At 38.3% G+C, this 26,002-nt stretch overlaps 1 protein-coding gene across 2 annotated transcripts in view; it reads right to left on the bottom strand.

Moving 5' to 3' along the window:
- Positions 1-3,489: 3,489 nt before the first annotated feature.
- UBA6 (ubiquitin like modifier activating enzyme 6) overlaps positions 3,490-26,002 on the bottom strand; it is a 28,562-nt gene continuing 6,049 nt past the window's right edge. The window contains exons 7-35 of one of the 2 annotated variants that reach the window (XM_031048502.2): positions 25,149-25,260; positions 23,985-24,065; positions 23,313-23,435; positions 22,955-23,078; positions 21,644-21,747; positions 20,792-20,854; positions 19,722-19,798; positions 18,989-19,055; positions 18,443-18,586; positions 17,693-17,760; positions 17,340-17,418; positions 17,057-17,137; positions 16,601-16,678; positions 15,168-15,349; positions 14,456-14,561; positions 13,654-13,743; positions 13,467-13,547; positions 12,737-12,865; positions 12,182-12,233; positions 12,019-12,082; positions 11,049-11,118; positions 10,306-10,377; positions 9,036-9,153; positions 7,892-8,085; positions 7,274-7,401; positions 6,349-6,436; positions 5,876-5,970; positions 4,922-5,015; positions 3,490-3,780 (exon numbers count right to left, since the gene is read on the bottom strand). In XM_031048502.2, the coding sequence (XP_030904362.2) occupies positions 3,751-3,780; positions 4,922-5,015; positions 5,876-5,970; positions 6,349-6,436; positions 7,274-7,401; positions 7,892-8,085; positions 9,036-9,153; positions 10,306-10,377; positions 11,049-11,118; positions 12,019-12,082; positions 12,182-12,233; positions 12,737-12,865; positions 13,467-13,547; positions 13,654-13,743; positions 14,456-14,561; positions 15,168-15,349; positions 16,601-16,678; positions 17,057-17,137; positions 17,340-17,418; positions 17,693-17,760; positions 18,443-18,586; positions 18,989-19,055; positions 19,722-19,798; positions 20,792-20,854; positions 21,644-21,747; positions 22,955-23,078; positions 23,313-23,435; positions 23,985-24,065; positions 25,149-25,260 (2,794 nt within the window). In that variant the 3' untranslated portion in view covers positions 3,490-3,750. The remainder of the gene's footprint in view (positions 3,781-4,921; positions 5,016-5,875; positions 5,971-6,348; positions 6,437-7,273; positions 7,402-7,891; positions 8,086-9,035; positions 9,154-10,305; positions 10,378-11,048; positions 11,119-12,018; positions 12,083-12,181; positions 12,234-12,736; positions 12,866-13,466; positions 13,548-13,653; positions 13,744-14,455; positions 14,562-15,167; positions 15,350-16,600; positions 16,679-17,056; positions 17,138-17,339; positions 17,419-17,692; positions 17,761-18,442; positions 18,587-18,988; positions 19,056-19,721; positions 19,799-20,791; positions 20,855-21,643; positions 21,748-22,954; positions 23,079-23,312; positions 23,436-23,984; positions 24,066-25,148; positions 25,261-26,002) is intronic. The other variant, XM_005148612.3, reaches the window with a different exon arrangement.

Raw genomic sequence — 26,002 nt, 5'->3', positions numbered from 1 at the left:
TTACGAAAAAAAAAAAACCTCTGAAAAGCTACCTGGTCAAAACTTATCAATCTTTGGACAAAGGTTTAGACTGCTGTACTGTGCTCAGCAGAGCATGCTGTCAGTAACTGCAAAACAGTTAACGGGGATTGATGAAACTTTTAAGCTAGTAAATCAGTTGCATTTAACTGAAATTTGGTTTCCTTCTTCAAACAACTGCCCTACAGCTACATTGTTTCAAACATATAGAAAAAAGAACATGAACTTATCTAAAGCCTTTACTTATTTGATACTAGTCAGACATACACAAACACCCTGCCTAGTTCAAACCCACATTATTTCAGGATGTGAGATGCCATGATGAGGTGACAGGGTTTCTGCATTCAGAGGCCCAGCTGGTGCCAGAATTGTTCTATGTCATTATTCTTGGATAGCTGCTAAAGCACAGGAAGTTTCATCTCAACATGCGGATTAACTTCTTTACACTGAAGGTGGTAGAGCACTGGAACAGGCTGCTTAGGGATGTCATGGAGTCTCCCTCGCTGGAATCATTCAAAACCCACCTGGACATGTTCCTGTGTAACCTGCTCGGGGGTTGGAGCAGATGAGCAGATGATCACCAGAAGTCCTTTCCAACCCTAATGATTCTATGATTCTGTAAAAATATGAGCAAACTCTGTAAGAAAGCTTTTGAGTGAGAAAAAGCTTTAATACTGGTAATAAAACTTCATCTCTGCAAGTCAGCTGCTCTTTCAACTAATAACATTTTGATGGAAAGCTACTCAAAGTGTTCTAGTGGAATGGCTTCCCTGCTGCAGGGAGATGGCTATCTCTAGCTGGAATAGAGCATCAAATAGCCTTAGACACACAGACGCTTTCATTACAAGGGGAAAATTAAAAAAAAAAAAAAAAGGAAAAAATCAAAAAAGAGAAAAAGGAAAAAGTGGCTCCCAGACCCCAGGTAGTGCTACAAGCCTCTGCACTGCCAGCATTGGTAGTGACGACACTGGAAATCTGAAGACCACCATGTTGAATTCACTTGCCCAGTTCGACTGAGCCCTTTTAGTGTGATCATGCTTAGCACCTGCTGAGACTTTTGATAAAAAGCAGCAGATCGAGAAATGGGCTGTATCAAACCCAAATTCACCCTGAATTGATCCACTCCAGTGTACATTCACTTTCTCAATATACATCTCACATTCACTATGCATATCAGCAATTCAGAAAGTTTTAAAACATGAAAAACAACTTTAATGAGCCACTTGACATCCACAGTTCTTCCATGTGAAGTCCTCTTTAGGTTATTACTTGGGTTAACTTATAGCCAGAAACTTTTAAAGGTCTGCTAATAAATACCTAGAGCAATTGTGCATGTTCAGTTTTTCCATCAGCAATTGTTTAACTTAGCAGAACCCATCCATAGAACAGACATCCATTCAACAGAGACACACAATAAGAGCAGCACAGAGATACAGCCATGCCTGTAAATTCTGGCTGCAACCCCTTTCAACCTCGACCTGGACTTTTTGGCAAGGGTCTCACATATTGTCATTAATAAAAGCCATTAATTATATCTGAAAATTTACTTTAAACCCTGAGGACTATCAGATGGCATTCTAACAAAGTACTGAGACTTTATTATTTTTATATGTTCTTTACTTCAAAAGCATAAGCATGATGTTAACACCACACTAATGTAAAGTGTACTTACTCAAGGTTTCATTTGTTTCCCAGTCTCCAATTGTGAGAGCTGACAGTGCTTTCGACTTGACTTAAACCTTTAAGTAATTCTTAGCACTAATTAGTGATTTCAGTTGAGTTCAGATTCTAATACTGCCACAGTGAAGTACATTTTAGTTATTTAGAAGTAGAAACATGCTGTCTGCTTGTGCCTCCCTCTGCACTCTAAAATGTAGTAGCCTTTTCTCCTGTTTCAAAAAGTTTCTCTAAACAAAGCTCTTGGGGAAAAAAAAAAAGAAAAATCATTTCGGTATCTCAAAAAGCGCTATTATTATTCTAAAAAATTATATCTATAAACTTAGACTGACTGTAAAACTATATACACCTTCCAGAAGGTATTCTGCATGTAAGACTAAATCCCAAATATTGGAATAATTGTGTTGATTCTATCCAGTTCATATGTCTCAATGTTCAAGTTCCTAGCCTAACAGCTGTTATTCTTGACTACAACTGAGAAGGGAAAAAAGGAAAGCTAAAATTCCGACCAATAAAGATCACTAATCTTAATGTGAAGATATCCCTAAAGCTTAATAACTTATTATCAAGAATAAATAGCTAAGTAGTCAATAGCTTTTGCCACAGCTGCTGGAGATAATGTGCAAGCACAATCTCAAAAGCTTAAACACATTAAAAGATTTTCCATTCATAGTTTTATTCTAACCTCACTCTATTATCATTGGAAAAAAAGAAAAAAAACAAACAAAAAAAAACCCCAAAAAAACAGAACTACCAGGTTCAACTATCCAGTGTTCAAATGGTAGAGAACATAAGATGGTGTCACAGATGTTTCTCCAACACACCTCTGCCTCACCACAGCAGCAAAGCTCATCCTTAATTATTTCTGATTTAGCAGTTTCTTTATACTTGGATATCCTAGTAACTGACTGATAAAAGCCTCAGTATTCAGTGCAATTCAGACGTGCTGTGAACAGGTGTACAGCACAACCATTTGCTAGAAGGGAATGGTACCAAAAGAAGCAGCTGAAGAAACAGTGTTTGCTATGACAAACATCCAGAGACCTTTGCCTTTTCTTCCTTTCAAACTCATTTGCTAGAGTTTTTAATCTGGTAAGGCCAGAAAGGCTCAACCACATTGTTCTGGGTTCAGCTCACTACACCCATCAACCATCTTCTCTTTCCTGAAGATAAAGTTTTAATGTTGAAAGTGTTAACTCAGCTCTCCAATACATTTTCACCTTCCTCATATTGCAGTATTCTGCAAAAATCAGTCTTAGTGCAGGTAACAACAGTTCCAGCTCTCCTGAGCAGGTGTAAATGGACACAGCTCTCATGAAGTCACAACCTGCTTCCCTACGCTTCCATGCTGAGACTGACATAAGGTAGCTGCCCTGACACTCAGCATCACTAACTGTTCAGAAGAGAGCACCAACAGCACAATAAAACCAGCTCATCTGCTTTTTAGTGGGAGTTTGGACCTTTTGGATAGATTAAATCTCACATGTAGATGGCAAGAACGAAATTTTTGAGAATTAAATAACATGAGATGGATTTAAGATGTTCTTAGAACACCAGAAGTATCATAAAATGGCAGTCTCCCCATTTTCTGCACTCTTCTCTAAGCAGCACCTAATTTGCACGTGGAAACCATTTCTTAGGTTGACCATTCTTCTTGCTTTCTTCAGCTCCCCATAAATCAATACAAATCTTGTCTTTAAGGTAAGGACTGTACTGGACATTCCATCTCATGGAGTGACCAATCCTCCTTTGAGCAAACAGGTTTGAAGAAAACAGGAGCAGATGAAACATAAATCCAGTTTGTCTTCAGTGCAAAGCCACTGATTTTCACCATTTGTTTTAATTAAGGCTTCACCAAAAAGAAATATATAGTACCATCTTTAATAGCCGAAAATTAGCACACTCCTTTCAGAACAAATGGTCCAGGAGTGACTTTTGTGTCTCTACCATCAATTGTCTTCCTGAACAAAGTAGTATCTCACTGGTGGCCCTGGCAAATCTTCCTCTCCATCGGTCTCTGGAGCAAATGACACTGTCAAATCCACATACTTCTTGTCAGCTGATGGTTTCACAAGCTTTTGCATCCTAAAAAGGAAATGAAGGACAGTTTGTTAATATACCAGAAGGAGGACTGGCAGTGGGAATTCAGGGCCAGGCTAGGATGAATTTCACTGCCAGCAGTGAAGCCCAATATTCTAGAAATCAGATTTAAATGGAGTATAAGCTGCCTTTTAATTTTGGAACAAAAGCTGGTCCTCCACCTGAGGTATAGCAAATGGTATTACACTTTCATGACAGGCACAGCCTGTTAGTGAGCTATTACATTGTTCATTAGCAAGTGCTCAGTACAACAAAGAAGAGAAGATGGCCAGTTTCAGATGGGATTATTCACCAACATAATTACTCTTTGGCATCCTACTGAGGCACAAAGCAAATTTAGCTTTCTGTGCAGGATTCTAGTCAATGAGGAGGAGTGCAAGTTCTCAGGATACCAATAAAGGCTGTTCTTAATATGCTATTAGGGAGAACCACTCTAATGCAGACACTAGATAGTCAACCAATGTCACTTTCATTACGTATCTTTGGATGTCTCAAAATTATTTTCTTGACAACTTGGAGCACTAGTTCATGAGCTCAAATGCTAAGAGGCTGGGGAAACACAGTCACTCATTTCTATTCCTCATAGGTCACTTACAGAAGGATTTAACTTCTGGCTATGCTTTAGCACAGAGGTCAAAAAGCTGCTTCCCCCAAAGTCCTTGTTCCCTTGCAAGAACACAAAGCATTAGCCTCTTCTTAGCAGAGATACTGAGATCTTTCCCATTCGCATGAGGAAGTCCCAAGGTACAGAGGAATGCAGACAATTATGTCTCTAAAACTTACTTTTAAGGAGTATGCTACCAGTTGGTGCTGTAAGTGTGAAATTAAGACAAGAGTCTTGCACTGCTTGTCATATTACAGTGAGAGAAAAATTTTAAACACCTTAAGAAAAAAAATACATAAGCAAGACCAAAGTCTGCTGTATGAATTCCTTATAAAGCTTTTGGGACTGTTTGTAAACAGAACACCAAGCTGCTCTAACTACATGGAAAGCTTGAACAGGGTCTCAGAGTTATAAATCCTGACATTTATAAGAAGCCAGCTTCACACCTTGCCTTTGACTTCATTACACACACCACTCAAAATGATTTCTACAGCTGTAGGAGAAGAAATATAAACAACTTACCTTGAGATAGGGTATAAATTCACATTTATGTGAATTATTATTAGAATGTGCCAGGCATTCTAAAGGCAGGACCATCCTAGAGGCTCTTCTCTCCCTGGAAGTTGGAAGTAGCTTGTCCATAGCATATACTACTTTGCCTGGCACTACCTCCTGGCAGACCTTCAGAATGGTACTGATGTACTTGCTCTAGCAAAGCCTGTGAACACTTTCCTGCATACAGTTCACAGCTGCTGTGAGGAACAAATTTTGACCTAAAACAGTTCAATCAACATATAAGGCAGAACCAAACCTAGGTGAGATCTGGCTGTTACTTTGCAAAGGCTTATCAGTCAAAACTAATGTTCTGCTCTCATACCCTCACAAACTTTGTCTTTAGACTCCAATTTCCTGTCAGTAAGTGGCACTGTAAAGCCTTGTGTAAAGCCTTCATTTTTAAAAGGGCTAAAGTGAGGTAGAATCTCAAGGAATTACTATGAGCTGAACAGACTTCCAGAAATCTCAGTCTGCAACCAATACATTAACTTCTTCCTAAGTAAGTGTTCCCATTCTTTGAGGTGAGTTGCTAAGTATCACCATTAGTTTTTAAGCCAGTTTAAAAGGTTTCCTTAGTCTTGTTCATCTTGAATCAAGATACTTTCTTCACCCCCCACCCCTCAAAATACCCAACTTACTGTCAGACTTCCTTGGGTTTCTCATTCTAGCATTCGTCAGTTACAATAGCATTTTGCAACTCTCCTGTCCTCACTACAGAATTTAATTCACTTTCTCTTTTGTATTTCCCCCACAAAAAAAAAGCAAAAGAAGAAATTACCTCTTTTCTTTCCTGAATATTAATGACTAGCAACCACTTTGAGAGAAAACACTACTGTCAGGCACAAGTCTTTATGATACAACCAGTGAACATAATTTGTACATGCAATTGCATCCTTCAATCCATTTTCCAGTTATACTTACGTCAGCTTTAATCTTTTAATATGACCTGGCATCACAGGAACATACAGCATTTTGACTCCCTGTACAACCATAGTTGGCTCAATTCCATATTTCTCCTGGAATTCACAAATTAAGCTTATTAGAGGACTAGGACAGCTGCACAAGCCAGCAGATACTATTACTGCTAATACCACAACTAAGTATTCAAGGCCATAAAATCCCAACCAGAAAGCTTGCTAATGCGTATATATTGACAGAAGTTTTATTATGATACATTTGAGCCAGTCGAATTAAAAATGTTAAAATAGGTTTGGACATGTTTACTTAAAGACATTCCCATTGACATAAGTACTTTCTAGAATTACTCTGACTCTTGGTAAAACTAAAAAATAAAAGAAAAACCCAAACCACAATCAAAACCCCAAACCAACAACCCAGACCAAGAAAACAGTGTCCTCTCACCTTGTCTTAAACCATTATAGTGGATAACTTACTCTGACAGCATTTATGAAGTCCAACAGAGTAAAATCCTCTTTCCCATAAACTGTCCACCTGTCCCAGATTGTAAATGACAACCCATTTCTGTTTTAAAAGAGTAAGTTTTTTGTTACTATAGAATGCAAACTCAGGCACTTCCTTTAAACGTGTACTGAAAAACTGCTTTGTATCATAGCAACCTGCTCTTTTATCTTGAGCAAAATTCTCTTCCCTCTCTGCTGCCATTTCTCCAGCCCTTTGACCTAAGTACAAGACACACTAAGAACTCTGAGTAAACACAGTATCTGACAAAGAACTTTGAGTTTTCAGACCTACTAAAAATTATCTCATGTACTGATTAAGATGCAGAAGTATGCCTAGTCTAGATAAACATCCTAGACAGGATGTTCATTAATAACCACGCCACACATCTAACTCACCTGGATTTTTATAGCCTCACAAGCAACAGCTTCCACAGGAAAAAAAACTAAGCCCTTAAAACCACTACTTTTTAAAACAGGACAGAAGATGTGCTGCATTTTGAAAACAGTAAGTTCTTGAGCAACGCAGTATGGGACACCCTTGGCGGTACTTATGTCTTTAGAAATACATAGTAAATGTGCAGTAAAGTTTGATTGCAACCACTAAGTGATTCATGTTCTTCCAAGTTTAAAGAACAACAACAGCAATGAAAAAACCAAAACAACAAAACAAACAAAAAAACCCACCAAGAAACAAAACTGGAATATCTATAATGTCTAATTGGGAATATGACTATGAACTGTGGTTGCATCATAGTTCTGATATGCAAGCACATAAGGCCTTAATCTGGTTATCCGGATTTAATAACTGTACAAACATCACACTTGTAATGGCTCACCAACTTCTAAGCATTCATTTCCAGGTTTCCAAATACCACCCTTCTGCCATTGCCATTCCTACCTGATTTCTGTTCTTCTTACTTCAGCAGTTTCTGTAAAGACCATTATGGGAATGGCTAAGTTCAGAAAACAGTTCTTGTATGCATCAGCTGGGTAGCCACCAACAACTTTGATGAGTTCCAGTGCAACCTACAGTAAATAAGAAGCCCATACTTCCATGAGAGCAAACACAGGTTTTAGGTACTGTGTTATCAACTAGTTTAGTTAAGAGGCTAGCAACTACAGAGTAAGCTGTTAATGAGATCAGCCTTTCTGAAATCAGCAGAGTAAATCACATCTGGAAATGCAACCCAATATGGCACAGAAACAGAATCTGTTGCTGCTAGTGGAAATATTTCATAAGGAAACATTGCAGAAAACAAGCCAAGATGCTGATCTTCAACTCCTCTTTCTGGTCAGCAAGTCAAAAATAAAACCACCAAGGGCTTACAAGACCTAGAACCAAAAGCGACCTTTTCTCTTGGTAGCGTAGATAAAGCGATTGCTGAGTTTGAAATAAACCCTTTTCCTTAACAAGGCTGCCAGGGTAGTGTTAATCAATATCCAAACAACAGTGGTTTTAGGCAAAGAACAGTAAGAAAGAAATGTGCATTTTAAGCATTTTACAAAGCATACTGACCAGTCCTGACACTGCAGCGGTAGCTGTTGCAATCGCAGGAATAATCTTTCCAGCAATGCGTTTTGTTTTGAACCGATCTGCTGGTTCAATGTTGTACATCTTGGCTCGCAAGTTTGATGCTGCTGTTATGAAATCCATATGCCCATTACTATCATCATCTTTTTCAAAGGAAATGGGCTTCATTTGCAAATCATCTGCTCATATAAAAAAAAACAGCAAAAAACCCACAACAAAACAGAGAAAAAATTATTATTAGAAAACTGAACATGTCCTAAACTTAAGTTATAGGCAACTAGAACCTTAACAAATCTCAAATTTCACGTTCTTGATCTTGGTGCCTCACATGCAATTTGCTTTCCCCATAGTAGAAGTAGAAATACCCCCGTCAGTTGTTAAAAGTGAGTAATCACAGTATTACCAGCAGAACTCCATAATTTTATTTTCCTTACAACACCAGGAATAGACTTTGGACAGTCCTATGGATGTTTCTTATTCAGCTCAGTCCTGTGAGAATCCCCTCTATAAGCTTTGTTTATCTATAACCATTTCACTAGGGACTCAGTAGCATGTGAGACAGAGATCAGGGTTGACACTCCATGGCATAAGTCAGAGCTAAACTAATTTGATCTTTCTCCTCCGTGTTCACAAGCTAAACATGCATTCATGTAGCTGTTTGTCTAAAGACCTCTGCATTCTTCCAGGCACAAAAATGGATTCACTCATCCTCATTTTAACATATCTAGAGGATGCTGAAGAAGATACTAACAGCCTTCATGATTTGGGATAACATCAGTTTGTAAGTAGTAACTCTCAGCCTTCTCACATCAGAATCACTTTCAGACATTAGGGATCTAGCCAGCACCCTTTCCCTCCTTAAAAGTCCAATTCCTTGCTGCCTGCTCCCTGGCATCAGGATTGTCTTTACATGCAAGTGTAATAGAGAACCCTACACTTTCAGGAATCTCAGAAATATAGAAGCACAGGGTAATGTCAAGCACTAAGGACACTTACCTGCATGGCACCTCAGAAAGCTTTCAGATTTACAATTCTTGCAGAACTACAAACTGCTTTATCCAAAGACCTGAATGTCATCTACTGGCAGTGCAAATGTTACTAAGCTATGAAGCTAGTTTGCACTACTCACTTTCCAGAGCTTCATTGGATAGTATGGACTTCTCCAGCTGGAAAATAGCATTTCTTTCATCCTCACTGCTGACTGGAATATGATCTGGTTTTCTTGCAGTTTCATCAGTCTGTACAACCTGCAAGTGTGTGCAATGCTTGAGTGAGAAAATACACAAACTTTGTACAACACAAGTGTGAAGTGTGCTAGATTTCCTGTCTTCCCCACAGTTATTTCCTCCCCAGTTCAAGAGACACAGACTTACAAAAGCAAGTCCAGCCAAAGGCCACAAAGATCATTAAGGGACTGAAGCATCTCTCATACAAGCCTGGGCAAGTCTCAGCGGGACCTTATCAATGAATATAAACATCTGAGGTAGGGGAAAGTAGAGGAGGCAGAGCCAGACTCTTTTCACTGGTGCCCAGTCACAGCACAATGGGTATGAGCTTTGTGCACGTTTGAAGTGCATAAAATTCTGTAACAAATATACAAAAATTCTTTAAAGAAAAAACAAAAAAGAACCCAACCAAAACTCTGAGGATGGTTGAACACTGGCACAGGTAACAGAGAGAAACTCTGAAGTTTCTATCCTCAGAACTATTCAAAACCCACGTCACAGTTCATGACGACCTGCTCTAGCTGCCCCTGCGTAAGTAAGGGGACTGGACTAGGTGGTCTCCAGAGGTCCCTTCTAACCTCAACCATTCTGTGATTGTGAGTCAAAATATCACTTTTGTCTCACAATGCAAGCATTCATGAAACAAGTGTTAACACTGGGCAAGAAAGTATGAGAACACCCTGGAACATATGTCAATTTTAAATGATGAGAAATGCTAGCCACTGCGCAGTAGCACTTCAGCTGTTCTAAAGTTAACACTTCAAAAATATGAAAGTAAGGACACTTCCTTTACAGTACCTAGAAAGAAGTAACAAATTGACATTAGCTTTGGATTGCTTTAAAGTTGCTGGGTAAAATTTTACTTCTTTTATTAATATAGCATAAATACAGATAAAGTTAAAAAATGCTTGCAGACTTACAATCACACTCATGCATGGAAAACAATGCTACAACAAATCATTTGCAAAAAGCAACATCCTGCATTTAGCATCCGGTATATAGGCACTTTATCTATATCCAGTTAAAGCAGACCCATATGCCACATTTTCGTTTCCCCAAAACACATTTTAATTTGTGTTTATTTCTCATCAGCATCAATGCAAGACATAGTTGGAGATGTGGAATATTGCTTGTGGATTTATCTTTTTTCTTTAAACTAAATACCACACTTACTTTGTTTGAAGGTCTGAACTCTGGTACCTTCACAGCTGAAATGATCTTCAAGATAGTTTCCTCTGAAAAATCCTGTTGTGGTTGAAAAAAAACAAAACAACACAAAAAAAATCAACAAAACAATTTAAATTCACATCAACACAAAAAGGCTCCCCACAAGAAGACTGTATATCCAGTAGCATTTCAAAGAATACCAAACCCAAGTATCCCACAAATATTCAATGATGAAAAATCATCACTGAAACACCAAGTGACATTCCAGTTGTCACAGTGAACCAGAGTGGTGTGAAGTGCCTAGCACTTGAAAACCGAACAAGTGTAAACATGACTTACAGGAAAATCCAATTAGTAAAGAGGTAACAAGAAACAAGGGATAAGGAGCAAACAGGGGCTGTGAGTAATAAGAATAAAGCCAGACCATAGCTAAGACAATTAAAAAATGCCTTTCAGAGATGTTCTTTAAGTTTACTTACTATATTGCACAGGGAATAGGTCCATCAAAATAAGAATTCCTGAGTTCAGTACTTACTAAAAATATCCAATATATTACCATTTCTTCTCCAGGTTAAGGATTTAAACAAAGACAACTAAATGTAAGCAGCTACTGAACAGCCAGTGCTGAAGCAAAGATTACTTCAAGAATCACTTTAATCAGTTCTTGGAAAGAATTGGCAACTGGACAGTGGGCCAAAACTGAATACATCTGAGTTATGTGATAGGAACGCTGTTACAGTACAGATTACCTTTTCTGTAAAAGGAACACAGTACACTGTTGCAAAGAGTTTTGCTGCACTCACAATGAAACCATAGTGCCTAAAGAAAAGAGGAAGCTAATTATTTGTTTTGTTGATTTTTTACTTCAGTTGCTCAAAGGTTTGCAATCATATCCAAAGACATTGAAAACACACACACAGAAACAGAATTTCCACCCTTCAGCCTTCACAGTACAAAACAGATGACAGGTTTTGAGGGACTTGGAAGTCATTCTCAAAACTAAGCAAACTTTGATGAGTGAAGAGTTATTTAAAGAAAACTGTATTTCTTTAACCTCTGCAGTCAAGAAAACAAACGTTCACATGATACCAATATAATACTATGAAGTTTCAACTTAGCAATATTAATCAGAAATAAAAATTTGATATTTGCCATGATCTGAGTTTTCACCCAAACTAAAAATGGTGATCCAGTTTCTCAAAGCAGGTACAGACATTCAGCAGGAAAAGGCTTTTCAGTCCTCCAACTTCATAATTTATTCTAAATTATCTGTAATACCCAAGCCATCTATATCAGATCCAAATTACAAAGAAAAAAAGGGGTCCCTACACTAGGTCTTTTGAAGCAGTCAATTTAATTTGGCACATCCTACATTCATGAGGCAGGCTGATGTGGGCAGGGGGATATATGACAGCAACAACTCAGTAATTTTGTAGTTACACAATAAATGAAATGGGTTGTTCTAAGCCATTAAATGGCTTAGAACTTGTCAGAACTTCCCACAGCACACTCCAATCCCATGTCAGTGAAAGTTAAAATTACCTGGAGTGAAAGCATGAGGCAGCTCACCAAATCTGCCACAGTGTTAAGACTAGACACTAGTGCCTATCAAGTACCAGTCCAGCTTCTAGTACTATAAAGCCACTGCCTTGGACTTTCTGCTGTAGGGTGAGTTTTATAGGATGATATAGAACACATCAGTGATAGTACCATACTTACAAAGGATCACTAAATTCAAACTTCACTGGGAAAGGTGGCCTCTTTGGTGACTGCCAAAATAAACCTGGTAGGAAGACAAAGATGAAATCCTAAGGGTAATCAGACACAGCAACACATGATGAATGTGAATTCATAACAGGCATGAAGGGGCATATGTACTTACTTCCATCTTTTAATCGTGTATCAAGGGGAAATGAATGAAGGAGCTGAAGAGCCTAGAGGAAAAGACAGAGTACATTTAGTGATTTTTCATACACAGTTTGAAATTACCACACTGTCGGACACCTGTATCAAGATGGAGAACTTAAACACACAAGTACTGCTAGACAAAGTGATTTGCCATTAATTCACAGGACAAAGATGACAGTGTGACCACATCCATCCAAAGACCAAGCAAAACACTTACTCCAATGAGCAAAGCATTCCCCCCACTCTGTGGTCACTTCAGGATTCTTGCATACCGAGTCACAATTGGGAATGCGATGTTTTCTCAATGTGACAACTACCAGCAGGGTGATATATGCACAGGTTTGTATGTTCATTAAGCATCATGATCACATCATCCCTACAAAATTATACACACATACACTTCAAGCAACACTGTGTACCAGATTTTCAGAATGACTGGCTCTTATTTCAGCCAACCTCCCTGTGACATCTACAAGTTTTCCAAGATCCCCATCAGTCTAGTGCCACCTCACTTCCAGGTCTTACCTACCTTATGGCTAAAATACTTCTCAAATTTTACTCTTGCTAGTTCCACACATTGAGTCCAACTTCGGGGTCTTCTACTGAGTGTTTTAATAACATGAAAACAGCCTTCTAAGCTCTCCCCTGATTTTATTCTCTAGAGAAGGAAATGTGAAAATGTTAAACCTGCAAGATTCCTCCCAGTCCAGTCAAACAGTAAATATGTTTTTAGTAAGTTACAGCAAAAGGGAACAGAGGGTTACTTTGTGAAATGCTATCCTTTATGTGATCCTCTCCACTGGGTTTTTCCTTAGGTACTGTGGTCCACTTATTTCTACCCAGCCTTACAGACAATAGGCCATTAGAGACTCACAAAAGATAGATAAATATTTCAGTCTAATTTATTACATAGTTGAATTCAGTTGAAACTAAGTGTTCTCTTCATTTTTCCCAGCTAATTCCACATCAGTGGGACATCTACTATACACTCAACAGAAGTACGTACCTCAGTATTTCTGGTATTTCTATATTGTGTAGAGACCACATGAGCTAGGGAAGCAGCCCGTGCACAAGAGACTTTGGCTCTTAATTATGAGACATGCCAGAAACACTGTTCAACTAATGACTTGGGCAAACAAGGCTTCAGGTTTTTTTAATAAAATCAGAAAACAACTTTAATCTCACTGAACTTAAATACAAACAAAATCCATGCAGCTTTAGTTTAAATCCCATATTTTAGCCTGGCAACATTCTCCTACCTGTAAAACTTCTTCTGCAGATGCATAGGTTTGCCAGAATTTGTTAAACAATGAAGGCTTGTGAGAAAATGAACTTTCAAACTAGAAAATGAAAAGAATAAGGCATTTTTCAAGAAGTGTAACATATCCCCCATGTTTCCAAATACACAATAAGTTATGCTGAATGCCAGTAAGCTTATTCCCTTACCTTATCTCTTGCCCACTGTATCGTATGCTCAATGGCAGCTGGGAAAGACTTCAAGGTGCAAAAAGGTATTTCCTCTTCCGGTGGATCCCGCTGTAATCAGGGAGAGTTGTGTGTAATTGCAGATTTATTCAAGTTTTTTGCTAATAATAGCACCAAGAATTTCTAGACTACTTAAAACTTAAAGTGTTATAAAATAAAAGGTGGCATATTTATGCTTAGGACAAAATTTGTTTTATGAACACAAACATAATTTCCTATTTATGAAGAATAGTTTAACTCAACACTGGAAAGCAAAATTGAACCCTCAAACACAAACAACAGAAGAAATCACCAGCCAGCATTTCTAGGAGTGCAGTCAGCATTCGCGTAGTCTTTCTGGCCTTGAGTGAAAGGGTGAGAGCATTCTTTTGTTGTGAACCCTATGAGGACCATTAGGACATTCAAAATCCCTTCTCTGTGTCCAAGTACAGCATTTTGCGGTGTCATCAACCAGTGAATTTCTACCTTATAAAAGCAGTTTCACAAGAACTTAAACAGAAGGATACTGCAAGAGACTGAAGGTTCATTATTGGCCTATGTGTAATCACTAACTAGGTAGCAGACACTGTATCTTCAATCTACTAAAATTTTATTTCCTCAGAGCTTTTCTTCAGAAACCAAGGAAGTAATTATTTCCTAATAGTACTGCTTTTCAGCAGCTCACATAGGCCACTTATTTTAGACACATACATGAACTGTTAAAGAACCAGAGGGCATTATGGGACTCGCTACAGAGGGGAAGTAATGATCTTAAAACACTTACATGACTATTATAGGACTCTGTCACATGTGGCACAATGACTTCTGTGTGTCCTTTCGTTCCCATAGTTCCAGAGTCTATAAGAGGACGAAGGTTTGCTACACAACGACTGACACGGAAAGACAGAATAATTACTACATTGTTGCTTTGCAGACATTACCAGAGTGTAATCACAGAATTGACTTTAGACACTTTCAGAAAAGTGAAAAGCTTATACCAAACTCAAGGTAAGAGATTAAATAAGAAATGTTTATATAAATAAAGAAAAATAAGATATTAACTAAGAAGAGCTATTTCAAGTTAGATCAGGATACTGTAAACCTGAGCCTACCTGGATTAGGAGCATTAATCATTGTTTCTAAATGTAAACACCCCTAATTATAAATTTAAATACACATTCTTATACAAAAAAAAATTCAATCTTAAGACTGCCACAGTATTCTCCCCTCCCTCATCAGACCTTGACAGTTATTCATGTCCAACAACTCACTCCAAGACTCTATGTAGTGTGAAGCATATGAGCTGCAAAACACCAGAGCTGGTTTCCACCACAAGTATAAATCCCATCCTCCCCCCAGCCAGCACCCCTATAAAGGAGCAAGATAAATCTGAGCAATTCAGATCTTAAAAACAATAGCAATCAAGAATATTAACAGAAAAGCAGAGTTCACATAAGAGAGTGAAAAGCAGCCCTCGCTTCCTTTCTACAACCTACCTATCAATATATCTCCTTGCTTCAATGTTATCCAAAGCAGTCACAATCACATCTTGTTTGGTATAGAATTCATCACTGTATGTGCTCTCAGTGGCTGGACAAACTTTATTAATATATGAGTCAATCTTTAAGAAAGGATTGATATTCAGAGTTGCTTCTGCTGCAGTATAGCTTTTAGGTTTCTGAAAGTACAAATACATATATATGTCTCAATGATATTCAGGTAAGAAACATCTGGGACAGAATTATTAATTTCGTTTGCAGATCAAACAATTCACTGACAGAAATGCTAGTATGCAAAACATGCAATTAAGGAAATTCTTTAATCATGTACCTCCCTTACTAATAAATATTGTATTAATCTAGTTTTATTTTAGTTTTATTTGAAGTAGTGCAGCAGAAATGTATTGAGTAACTGAAACTGATGCCATGTGCTGTCTCTCATGTTTCCAAAATGCCATAAGAGCAGCTCATGACTGTCAAGAGGATAAACCCATTAGTTATTGTGACTATGTCTATGCCATACAGACATCAAACATCCATTAATAATTACACTATAGCAAAGCATTCCACACAAAGCCAATTTCAGAAGCTAAACTGAAATAGAGTTCTTAACCTACTTGACATTTCTAGCCATACTACCTTCAATTACCTAGGGATCAGCACTTAGAGCAGCAGAACTCAAGACTGTGGCTTCTGAAAGCTTGAAGAGTTCACCTTCCATTTATCTACTCATTCAAAATGTAATCCATTCACAGATTTGCTAGACATAAACAGGAGGTAGAAAATTCAGCTCCTGGATTTTGGGCAGCCGAGTCCCTTTTCCCCACTGCTGTCAAGATCTAAGACACCTGTTTTATTTTGTGTTGTGTTTGTAAGTACAGGGATATTTTCTCTCTGCTTCTACAGAATTAACAGTTTCTGAACCACACATTTGCTGAATGTATATTTTTTTACCAAGTTATTTACCAGTTTAATGAAGACTAAAGTCAGAAAATAGCAACTTCAGTCAAGTTCCATTAACAATAGCACTGCCATTAAGAACACTTTTGCCAGTGCTATCTGTTGCTTGCTGTTCTATTTTGTTCTCCCCCAGTTTCAATGGTATAAAGCGTTTCTGAAATATCAACACATAGCAGCATCTTATGCAACACAGTATTCCTTATCCAGTTCTCAAGTTTGAGAGATTTCATTAGTCAAAGGTACCAGTACAAATTAAGATCAGACCAGCCAATTTTATTCAATGGATACTAGTGATAAGTGGGACACCAACGTAGTTCTAGGTATCGTTTTAAAAGATACTGGATTACATTGCAGTTTTTATCTCTTTTCTGGACAAAGGTACACACACTCACTAGTTCAGCTCTCAGTCAGGACACAGAATGGGGAAACAGAACAACAGTCCAGAAAGTTTACTGAACAAGAAAGCCTACCTGTATGTGATGAGGTCGAAAAAGAAACTGCCTGTTCAGGTTGGATTTCTCTATCAAGTCTGGATCTGTAATTGTAACCTAAGTCAGAAGTGATAAAAGCAATAGTCAAAGTTACAATTAAAATGTAGCACTGAGCAATAATCCTGATGAAAACTCTGCAGAAACTTGTTAAAGCAAAGCAACCCTGTTGGCATCCACTATGGCTAACAGCTTTGCCTATACTGATGGATTAAATTTCATTTTAAAAACAAAATACAGCAAGACTGCTCAAAGTGTGTTCTGCTTCTAATTAACTGCACACTACTTCCACTCCATGCTAAGGCCATTTTAGTCTCTGCTCAGAGATTAACCTGAAATAAGGCTGAGACTTTCAACATTTTTGAGTAGTCTAATTATTTAACTATTCCTTGTCATGTTACTTTTTAATAAGCAAAGTGAGGTTAACAGGTAGATTACCAATCCTTTGTCTTGCCCAGTACCAACACCAAGGAGTGCAAAATTTTTCAGCATTTCACAGCCTATCGCTCCACAGCCAACCTAAGCAAAACAACATTTTTCAGAGTCAGAAACATAATTGAACACCATGAAGACAAGTATAATAGACAAGTCCCATTATAATTTTGTAGCATTTATTCTGCAGTGGCACACATCATCAGGGCTGCCTTCATTATTTGGAAGACAGTGAACATTAACTGTATCAATAAAGCAGTTGCAAAGTCTAAGTGTCAGTCATACTCACCAGGAAAATATTCAAATCATGCAGCTTCTGGCACAGAGAGTCTCCAATACAAGCTCTCAAGGCATCATACCTATCTCCCCTATGAAGGTATAGGAGACAGAAATAGAAGACTACTAAGTTGCCATTTTCCACCACAGCATCATTGATGCCAAACTGCACTTTGACATGAACTAAGAAAATCAGAGTGAGTCCCCTATTGCTCTTGCTCCTTCCATACTCAAACAGGACACACATTCTCAACCCCAAACCTGTCCCTCCAGCAAATAGTACTGAACTAACTAAGACGTCTTCTATGCCCACTTGAGACTCAGATCTGATCAGTACATAGAACAGCAGACTGTGGGTATATTTACCGTGGGAGAAATTCTTCAGAGCCCATCTTTTCTAGAGGTGTTACTATGTCTAACATATCTATATACAGCTGTAAAACAAAAAAGAAAATGACCCAGTAAAAACCTGTGAAAGTCATTCATGGTATCTTCATCTAAAAACCAAAGTAAATATTTTCAATGTACAACAGAGTCTAGAAATTTAGAATCATTAAGTTCTCACTGTTAGTGTAAGATTAGACAGTATTCAGTTCCTACAGTTCACAGATTTAGTGGACAGGAAAAAACACCTGGTCAGAGATGTGAAAAAAGCTCACTGAATAGTGAGCCACAAGCTTTTGACTTCTGACAGGCCTGTCACACCTCCAAATTAGACTAAGAAGCTTTTTAATCTAACTTTATTCTGACCCTTATCCCAAGAGTCTGAAAGCACTGCTCATATGTATAGTAGCTTAAGCTGGCATCTGGACTACTCACACCTTTAAAGCCATGCACTGATAGGCCAGTGCTTTCCTTTCTTGTGAGGGAAAAAAGAACGTGATGTCTGAATCCCAAATACAAAAAAATTTACGTAAAACTGGCTGCACATTTACTGCAGACACAACAACATCATGTTTTTTCCTAAATTCAGTCTCAAGTCTCTCCTCTCCAACCCCCTACCCCATTATTGAAGTTGTTCAGCCTACTTTGATCTTACAGCATACATGTGTATGATCAACCATACATTTGTAACAACACTGTCAAAAGATTGATCCAAAACCAAAACAGCCTTACCCACTGCTGCAACGGAGAAAATTTTCCTGTTACTGCTTTCAAGACTTCCTGGCTTGCAACACCACCTACTGCTGCAGCCAGAGGAGCTAGAAATCCCTGAGCAGTCCTAGACAACCATTTCACTACATCTCCATTCACCTGAGGCTGAAAAATAAGACATAACAATAATAGATTTATCTCCTCAATTGAGCAAGTCAGTGCTTGACAGCTTCATAGATTATTGTTCTTCAGTATAAGACAGATAAATTCTTCCACTAGCAAAAAACACTTCCAGCCAAGACAGATCCACTGTATACCCTGTACTTCCAATATACATTTATCTAAAAACTGGATTCACATAGCCACAGGATTCAGCCTTCATGTCAGCTAAACATTTATTTTAATCAGTGTTGAAAGACAGGTTCTGTATCCTCACATGGCCTTCAGAAAGCCAGTTGATCCATCCAAAGATGGATACAAAGCTCAGAAAAATAACCGACAACTAAAGCATGACCTTAGGCAAGTAAACAAGTGCATCAAAAACTAATCATAATGACAATTCCTTACTTTGTTTTCCAGTGTTTCACTTATAGACATGGCTATTTTCAGCATTTCCTCAGCATCTTGGAGGCATCTAGACACCAGGGTAGAAACAATAATGACCATTTAACCATTCCAGAGTCCTTCTAGAAACACAAGGGCAAAAAAAGGCACTGGATACAGTAGGAATAGTTCGGAAATTTATACTGGCTTTAACAGTGAGCATTAAATATGCACTTCTGAAGGTTACAGTTAGCTCAAGAACAGTCTCAGTGGAGAAGCCCACGTGCAAGTCCAGTCTTAAGATTTATACTTTTAAAGTAATTTTGTCTCATTGAACTCAATTATGTGTATTAAGAAATACATCTGAAAAAATATACTGAAAATAAAAACCAAATACTTCACACCTTCTGGAGTGGTTTTTAAATCCATAAGCTACAGAGTAAGTCAGGAAACATTGGAACAACTTTGCCATACTAACCCCTCAATGTGAAAAAATTGAAACAGAGCAGGACTTCCTCCAGAAGCATTTTCTGTCTACCTAGACCCAGAAAGTGCCATTGCTATACTGGAAAAGTCTTGTTATAAACCAGACATGCATTGGGTAACATTTTTCATCTAGATTTCAACTTTTCACTTCTATGCCTGCTATTAAGTACCAGACAGACAAGGTACCCTGCTGCACATCAAACCCATAATTACATTAAACAAAGAGATCTCTCTAATTCAAGGCTTAGCAGAGACAAGATTGCTGCGTTACCCAATATTCGGTCCACGACCAAAGCTCTCCTGGAAGTGGTTCAAGGCAAGCATGGCAACATGGATCTGCAAAGGTGCCTGTTAAGACAACAACAGCTGCGAAAACTGAAGGAAACAAAAGCAACTATTTGAACTCTTCTGTTACCATTTATTTCCTTGTCTCCTAACCATGCCACTCAAAAAACCAAAAATTAAATAGCATTAAAGATTTATTTTGAAACACCTTTCACTCTTGATTTTACAAGCTGAGATTATGAATTATTACTGAGTCACAATGCAATACCCTTCATACACTTTCAGCACTCACTTCAACTAAATCCAACTGAAGAGTTCCCAAAAGAATTTAGTGCTGAAATTGAAAAATGCAGTAACCTTCTTTTAACTAGACCCCAATGTGCATTGCATTTTGCCAAACATCAGTATCAAAACCCAGCATCAAGGGTCAAAAAGTAGAAAATCTGAACAGGCAAATGAGACCTTACATTATCAAAAAAAAAATCCTCAAAAAATTATCAGATCAACAATTTTTAGTTTAAGATTTTAATAAGCCCAAGACCTTGTATGTCCCTAACACTCTACTAAAATGGTGTTAGAGACAAATACTGCTAGATTCCAATCTGATTTTAAATACATCTCTGAATCATTTTTTCAAAGGTAAAAGAAAATATTCTTACAATTTTAACTGCAGCTTCTAACCAAACTATGACCATCTTTTTATGATTATCACAGCTTTGATGCCAGTGTGATTTTTATCAACCAAACAGCATTGTGTCACTTGCAAAATTTACGCTTCCACGAATGAGAGTCTTAGCAAAAACTGAGATTTTAAACAGCAGAGGTGGCTGAGCCATGCATTTCAACATGTTGGTACAAATCATGCATAAAAAACCTTTGCGTTCATCTAAACTATAATGCATATTCTGTGTGACTACAAACTGGTATTTCACTCATATTTAACTACCACAGAACAGAGCTAGGAAATAATATTGCTCTATACATAACGTTGCATATAACATTCCATGTAGTTTTAACATTAAAGCAGTTACACCCAAATTCCCACATGCTAATTACCTCAGGCTTGCTAAAATCTGCAACGAGGCATAATGGATTAGTTATCTGCTTCTCCAGCCGTTCCTGGAAAAACAGAATTCATGATAACAAACCCACTTAAGGATACAACAGTTGGTTGTATTGACAAATCAATACTCCTCCTGGAAAGACTAAGGACCAATTATCCTTTCTTACTAGCACTGCTCTTACTCTCTCCATTATTAATGTCACCAAAGATGCATAAAATAATCACCTACTGCAAGTTTTGCCAAACAAAAATGATTAAAGAGATCTTTCACATCCTAGTGGCAAGACCCATTTCAAACTGCTCTCAAGTCAGCTACCAGAGTTTTTTTAGGCAATAAAAATGTGAATGTCTGCTTGCAGAGCTTCCCCACTCAGGAAGAACAAGAATAAGAAGCAGCAGCTACTGCTCCACGGAGATAAGACACTGAGCTATGCATTCTCAGATCAGAAGCAGCTGGTCCTCACTCCCAGCTTTTCAGAAGCATGTTTGAGGGCTGCCAGGATCTTTCTGCAGGCCCAAAAAGGCACACAGCACCATGCAGCTTGCAACCCGTCTTATACAAACTCATCTGTCTCTTTTTCTCAGAATATCACCAAGAAATCCAGTACTTGGAGTCCCCAGCAGTACAACAGGCTGCCCATGACTTTTTTACCCCTCTCTACACAGGCAGATAACTGAAGTATTTCCTATTCCCAAGGGTTTAGTAAATTGGTACCCCTATTCTTACTTAATAAAAATAGTGTAAACCCAAATCAGCGTAACTAAATCATGTATCTGCTGAACTTTGCTTCCAGGGCTCATACCAGTAACACTCAAGAACTGGGTTATCTCAAGCACACACTTACAAAGTAAAACATCTTGGGTGTCTTCACTTGGACAGCTATGCCTCCATGTAAGTAAGGCTCCATATCTGATGTATCCCCAATGCTGAAGGAATAAGGTGACACCACTGAAAAGAGAATAAAATAAACAGTGACTGACAAGTAAAAGTGTCATCGGATGCTACAATTCTGTATGCAATAAATTGTGGTTTTGCCAGTGCTTTTTTTGCTGTAATTTTGTAGTGTGCAAACCTGCTTTGAAAGCATAAACACAGCTGATCCTCTTAACAGGATTGTCTCTCCTTGCCAGTTTCTGGACTAAAGTATTAGTCTCACATGATCTGTTATGAAATAAGCTTTTTAAAGTGGCAGCAGATATAACAAGAATTCTGATGACCACAGTTCCGTAACAAAAATGAAATCACTCTTAGTTTTGTTTATAGACTGTGCACAGCAGTGTCCAGTACACTGCTCAGAGTAGGACTGCAATAACAGGCAATCAAAAAGGGCAGCTGAAGCATTTAAGCCACAACCTTTCTCTCATACTATCTGGAGCAACATCCAGATCAAGCAAGAAGGCACAAAAGTTGTTAATACGTGGAAAACTGAAACCAAAAGCAGAGCTGTTGTTTAGAGGAAAAGAGGAAGAACTGAACACAGCATCAGAACAGCAAAACAAAAGAGTCCAGAGAAAACAGACTTAACCATGCTCAAGGGTACTGTTTTTGTCTCAGACCACAAAATAACCCCCACCCACCTGCTCTCTTCTGCTGGAGACACACAAACTTTCAGATCTGGGAACTGAGCAATTACAGAGCATCCACAAGGAAGCAAGTACTATGCCCTGAGACATGCATAAGGCAGACCAAAGCAGGGTGAACACAAATCATAAGGATCTCTTCAAAAGCATGCTTAGAAACAGATGCCAAGGCATCCCTGAATACGTACACTGTCACCCAAAAAACAAGGCAAACTGTGACACACAAAGTGGCGGTAATTTAGGCCAAAACCATGATAAAAGTACAGGCATTATGGGACCCTCCAAAAAACGAAAGAGCTTCATGAGCAAATTAATGACATTAGCTTCAGAGCCTGCCAACCAGTTTTCCCTAGCTGAGTTTCCACTACCACTTAAACAGCAAGATGAGTTTGAAAGACTTTAGTAAACAGACATGGAATCAAGACAACACTAGGAAGACTTCTGCACCAAAAAGCAGATTTTTCTGTACAAGTTCACTGGAGGTCTGCATTCCTCTGGCTATAGTAACTTACATTACAGCAAGCTAAAACAGACCAAAAAATGAACACCTTGCAAAGGAGTCAGCAACATTTTACCTGTTATTTGGTGTGTAGATCCATTTAAGCATGACATTCCATTTACTTCCCGAAAGGTTAAGAACTGTCCTGTTTCAAGCATGTGTGGATGATTTTCAAGGCAAGTAACAATACCAGGATTTGACTGAAAGTGAAAATAGCAAAATTAGCAATGGGGAAAGTGTCTTGTGTAAAGAAGGCATGCTTTATTGTAGACACATAGCTTTTTGCCTATTGAAACTGCAGCCTCTAGTACTTCTAGCACATCAGTCACAAAGGAGTTACCTATGATAACTTCTTCAGTCCTTTTGGTCACAGAGCCAATAACAAGTCATTATAAAGAAAAAAATAAAGTAGCACAATTACTTCTACCCCTTACTTGTGTTATATTTGAAATGAAGATCTCCTTTGGCTCCTCTCCTGTTGTATCCAGCACTTCAAATTCATCACCGAAGTCACAAAACAAACGTGAACATACTCCATATACATCTGCACTGATGAACTACAAGAGAAAGTAAAATTCATGTGTATCCCTAAAGCAGCACAAGCCAAAGGACTGACCTCTCTCATTCAACCTTGTCCAAGGCTAGCAGTTTACTTTCTATTGTGGAAACCTGTCATGTACACTCAGGCCACTGACTATATATAGCACAACATTCATAACAGACTCTGAACCTGCATGAACATTTCTGAAACCCTACACAAAACCCAAGAATCATACAGTGAAATACTGCCATTTCTACCACCATTACATTTGGTCTCAGCATGTTCTTTCAGAACTATTGTAAGTTCACAGGGAAAATTATTTCTTCATAGAAATTTTCTGTTGTTGTTAAGAAACAAACTATGGTTACCCAGGCTAGTACCCAGATAATACCAGATTTATGTGCAGAGTATGAATATTGTACTCCCACAACTCATACTCCTCGATCAACATGCTATCTGCATAGAACTATACACCTCATAACTAGCTTTCCCCATGTGGGGATAGAACATATTGGAGACCCAGAATGCATACTGTACAGATTATTCATGTGTTTACTTCTATTACCTTAATAGGTGGCTGTTGAGCATGACAGAAGTCATTAATCTTTTTCTGCAGCAGCAGGCTTACTTCAGTCAATATGACACACTGCGAACAAGAACAGAAATATATCTAAGACACCAAAAGCAATCAACATCTTCAGGCTATGAAAAAAAGCAGTACCAACAGTAAGCTGGTCGGGTGTTCTGATTCCTTTCCCGCACACATAACAGAGAAAACAGTCTTGAGTCAGTTTTCTCATTACATATTAAAGCAGGTGGGATACTGCTCCACAAGTTGTGGAAACCAGAAGAGCAAGAGCAAGAACAGCTAATTCTCACTTTCTTTTTACTGCAGCTATGAAACTCAAAACCTAATTAGAATAGTTATGAGAACAGCTACAGGTAATCTCAGAGAGAAGGTGGATCTTGAATTTTAAGATTAAACTAAGCAAAACAAACACAGATAATACTCATCAGTGCACACCGAGAAGTCTACACAAGCTTCACGTACTGGTGCTCATCAAACTGCAGACATACAATTTTTGCACGCATTCTTTTAAAGTTTAGGATAATATTGGGTTACAAAGCATGTGCACTGCATCCCATTCAGTTATATATGGCTTATTAAAGCTGGGACATTCAGAAGCTTGGTGAGCTTGGGTATAACCAAAAGCCACACAGTAAAAGCTCCCAGCTCAGACTGAGCCATGCACACCAGTATAAGACAGCTGACTGAATAACTGAAAACACCCTCATTCCAGCATAGAGGAACATACATTTCATAGATACATGCATACACAAATATCTTTCTAATTATATAGCCTGAGTTTCTACTGCCTGGAATACAGCACACAAAATACATGCAGAACATCTGGACTCTGTAGCTGCAAAAAAGTCACAATTTCGCTTTCAAACAACAAATATTGTATGGCAATCTCTATTAGCTATTTACTGTCATAATAAATTCCATACTAAGTAGCATAAGAAAGTTCTAGGAACACAAACCCACTGTTTCAGCCTTGAAGAAACAAGCATGGCAATCTCCTTAGTTCAAATACAACACCTGCTTCTTTCTTTACATCATTTTAAAATATACTTTGGCTCATTTTCATTTTATTATATTAAAAAAAAATTTGAGTGGTTTGCTGTGAGAAAAATACCACATACAACAGCCTTAAGAGTGACATACCTGGTACTGCTTTAGAAAAGACAGATCTGTGGTTTCATCTAGTGGCACAACTGATGCTGCTACATGGACATATGGATTGAGTTCTGCAATGCGATGAAGTGTAGCCTCAGCCCTGAAAGAACAGTAACTTTTAAGAATTTTCATGCATCTACAAAATTGTATTTTCAACACAAAATTTCATAACAGACATGCCCTAGGAGAGCCCCTCAGGAAGTCTCCTAGCAACAATCATTGGTTCATTTATTCACACTTCAGTTCCTAGCAGGTTTGAGGAAAAAAGCTCTGTCCAATGTATCACAGGTCTCATGATCACGACTGTTTTCTAGCCTTGCACATGGATGAGGAAGCCCGAAAAAGAAATTCACCCTGGCCCCTACTATTAAAGTTACATTACAGATTCCAAACAGCAAGAAGTGAGATATTTGACTAAGAACTCTAGTCCTAAATTAGACTTCCCCTAATACCCACCTGGGCACCGTAGTCAAAACCAGTAACTCCAGAGAAAGGATGTAAGAAGTATTTGTGTATGTATCATAGAATCATAGAATAGTTAGGATTGGAAAGGACCTTAAGATCATCTAGTTCCAACCCCCCTGCCATGGGCAGGGACACCTCACACTAAACCATATCACCCAAGGCTTCATCCAACCTGGTCTTGAACACTGCCAGGGATGGAGCATTCACTACCTCTCTGGGCCACCCATTCCAGTACCTCACCACCCTAACAGTAAAGAATTTCTTCCTTATATCAAATCTAAACCTCTGCTGTTTGAGTTTCAACCCGTTACCCCTTGTCCTATCACTACAGTCCCTAATGAAGAGTCCCTCACCAGCATCCCTGTAGGCCCCCTTCA

Source organism: Melopsittacus undulatus, chromosome 7 (assembly GCF_012275295.1).
Source record: "Melopsittacus undulatus isolate bMelUnd1 chromosome 7, bMelUnd1.mat.Z, whole genome shotgun sequence".
NCBI lineage: Eukaryota > Metazoa > Chordata > Aves > Psittaciformes > Psittaculidae > Melopsittacus > Melopsittacus undulatus.
The sequence above is the reverse complement of the archived record's forward strand: the minus strand, read 5'-3'. Positions and strand labels throughout refer to the sequence as shown.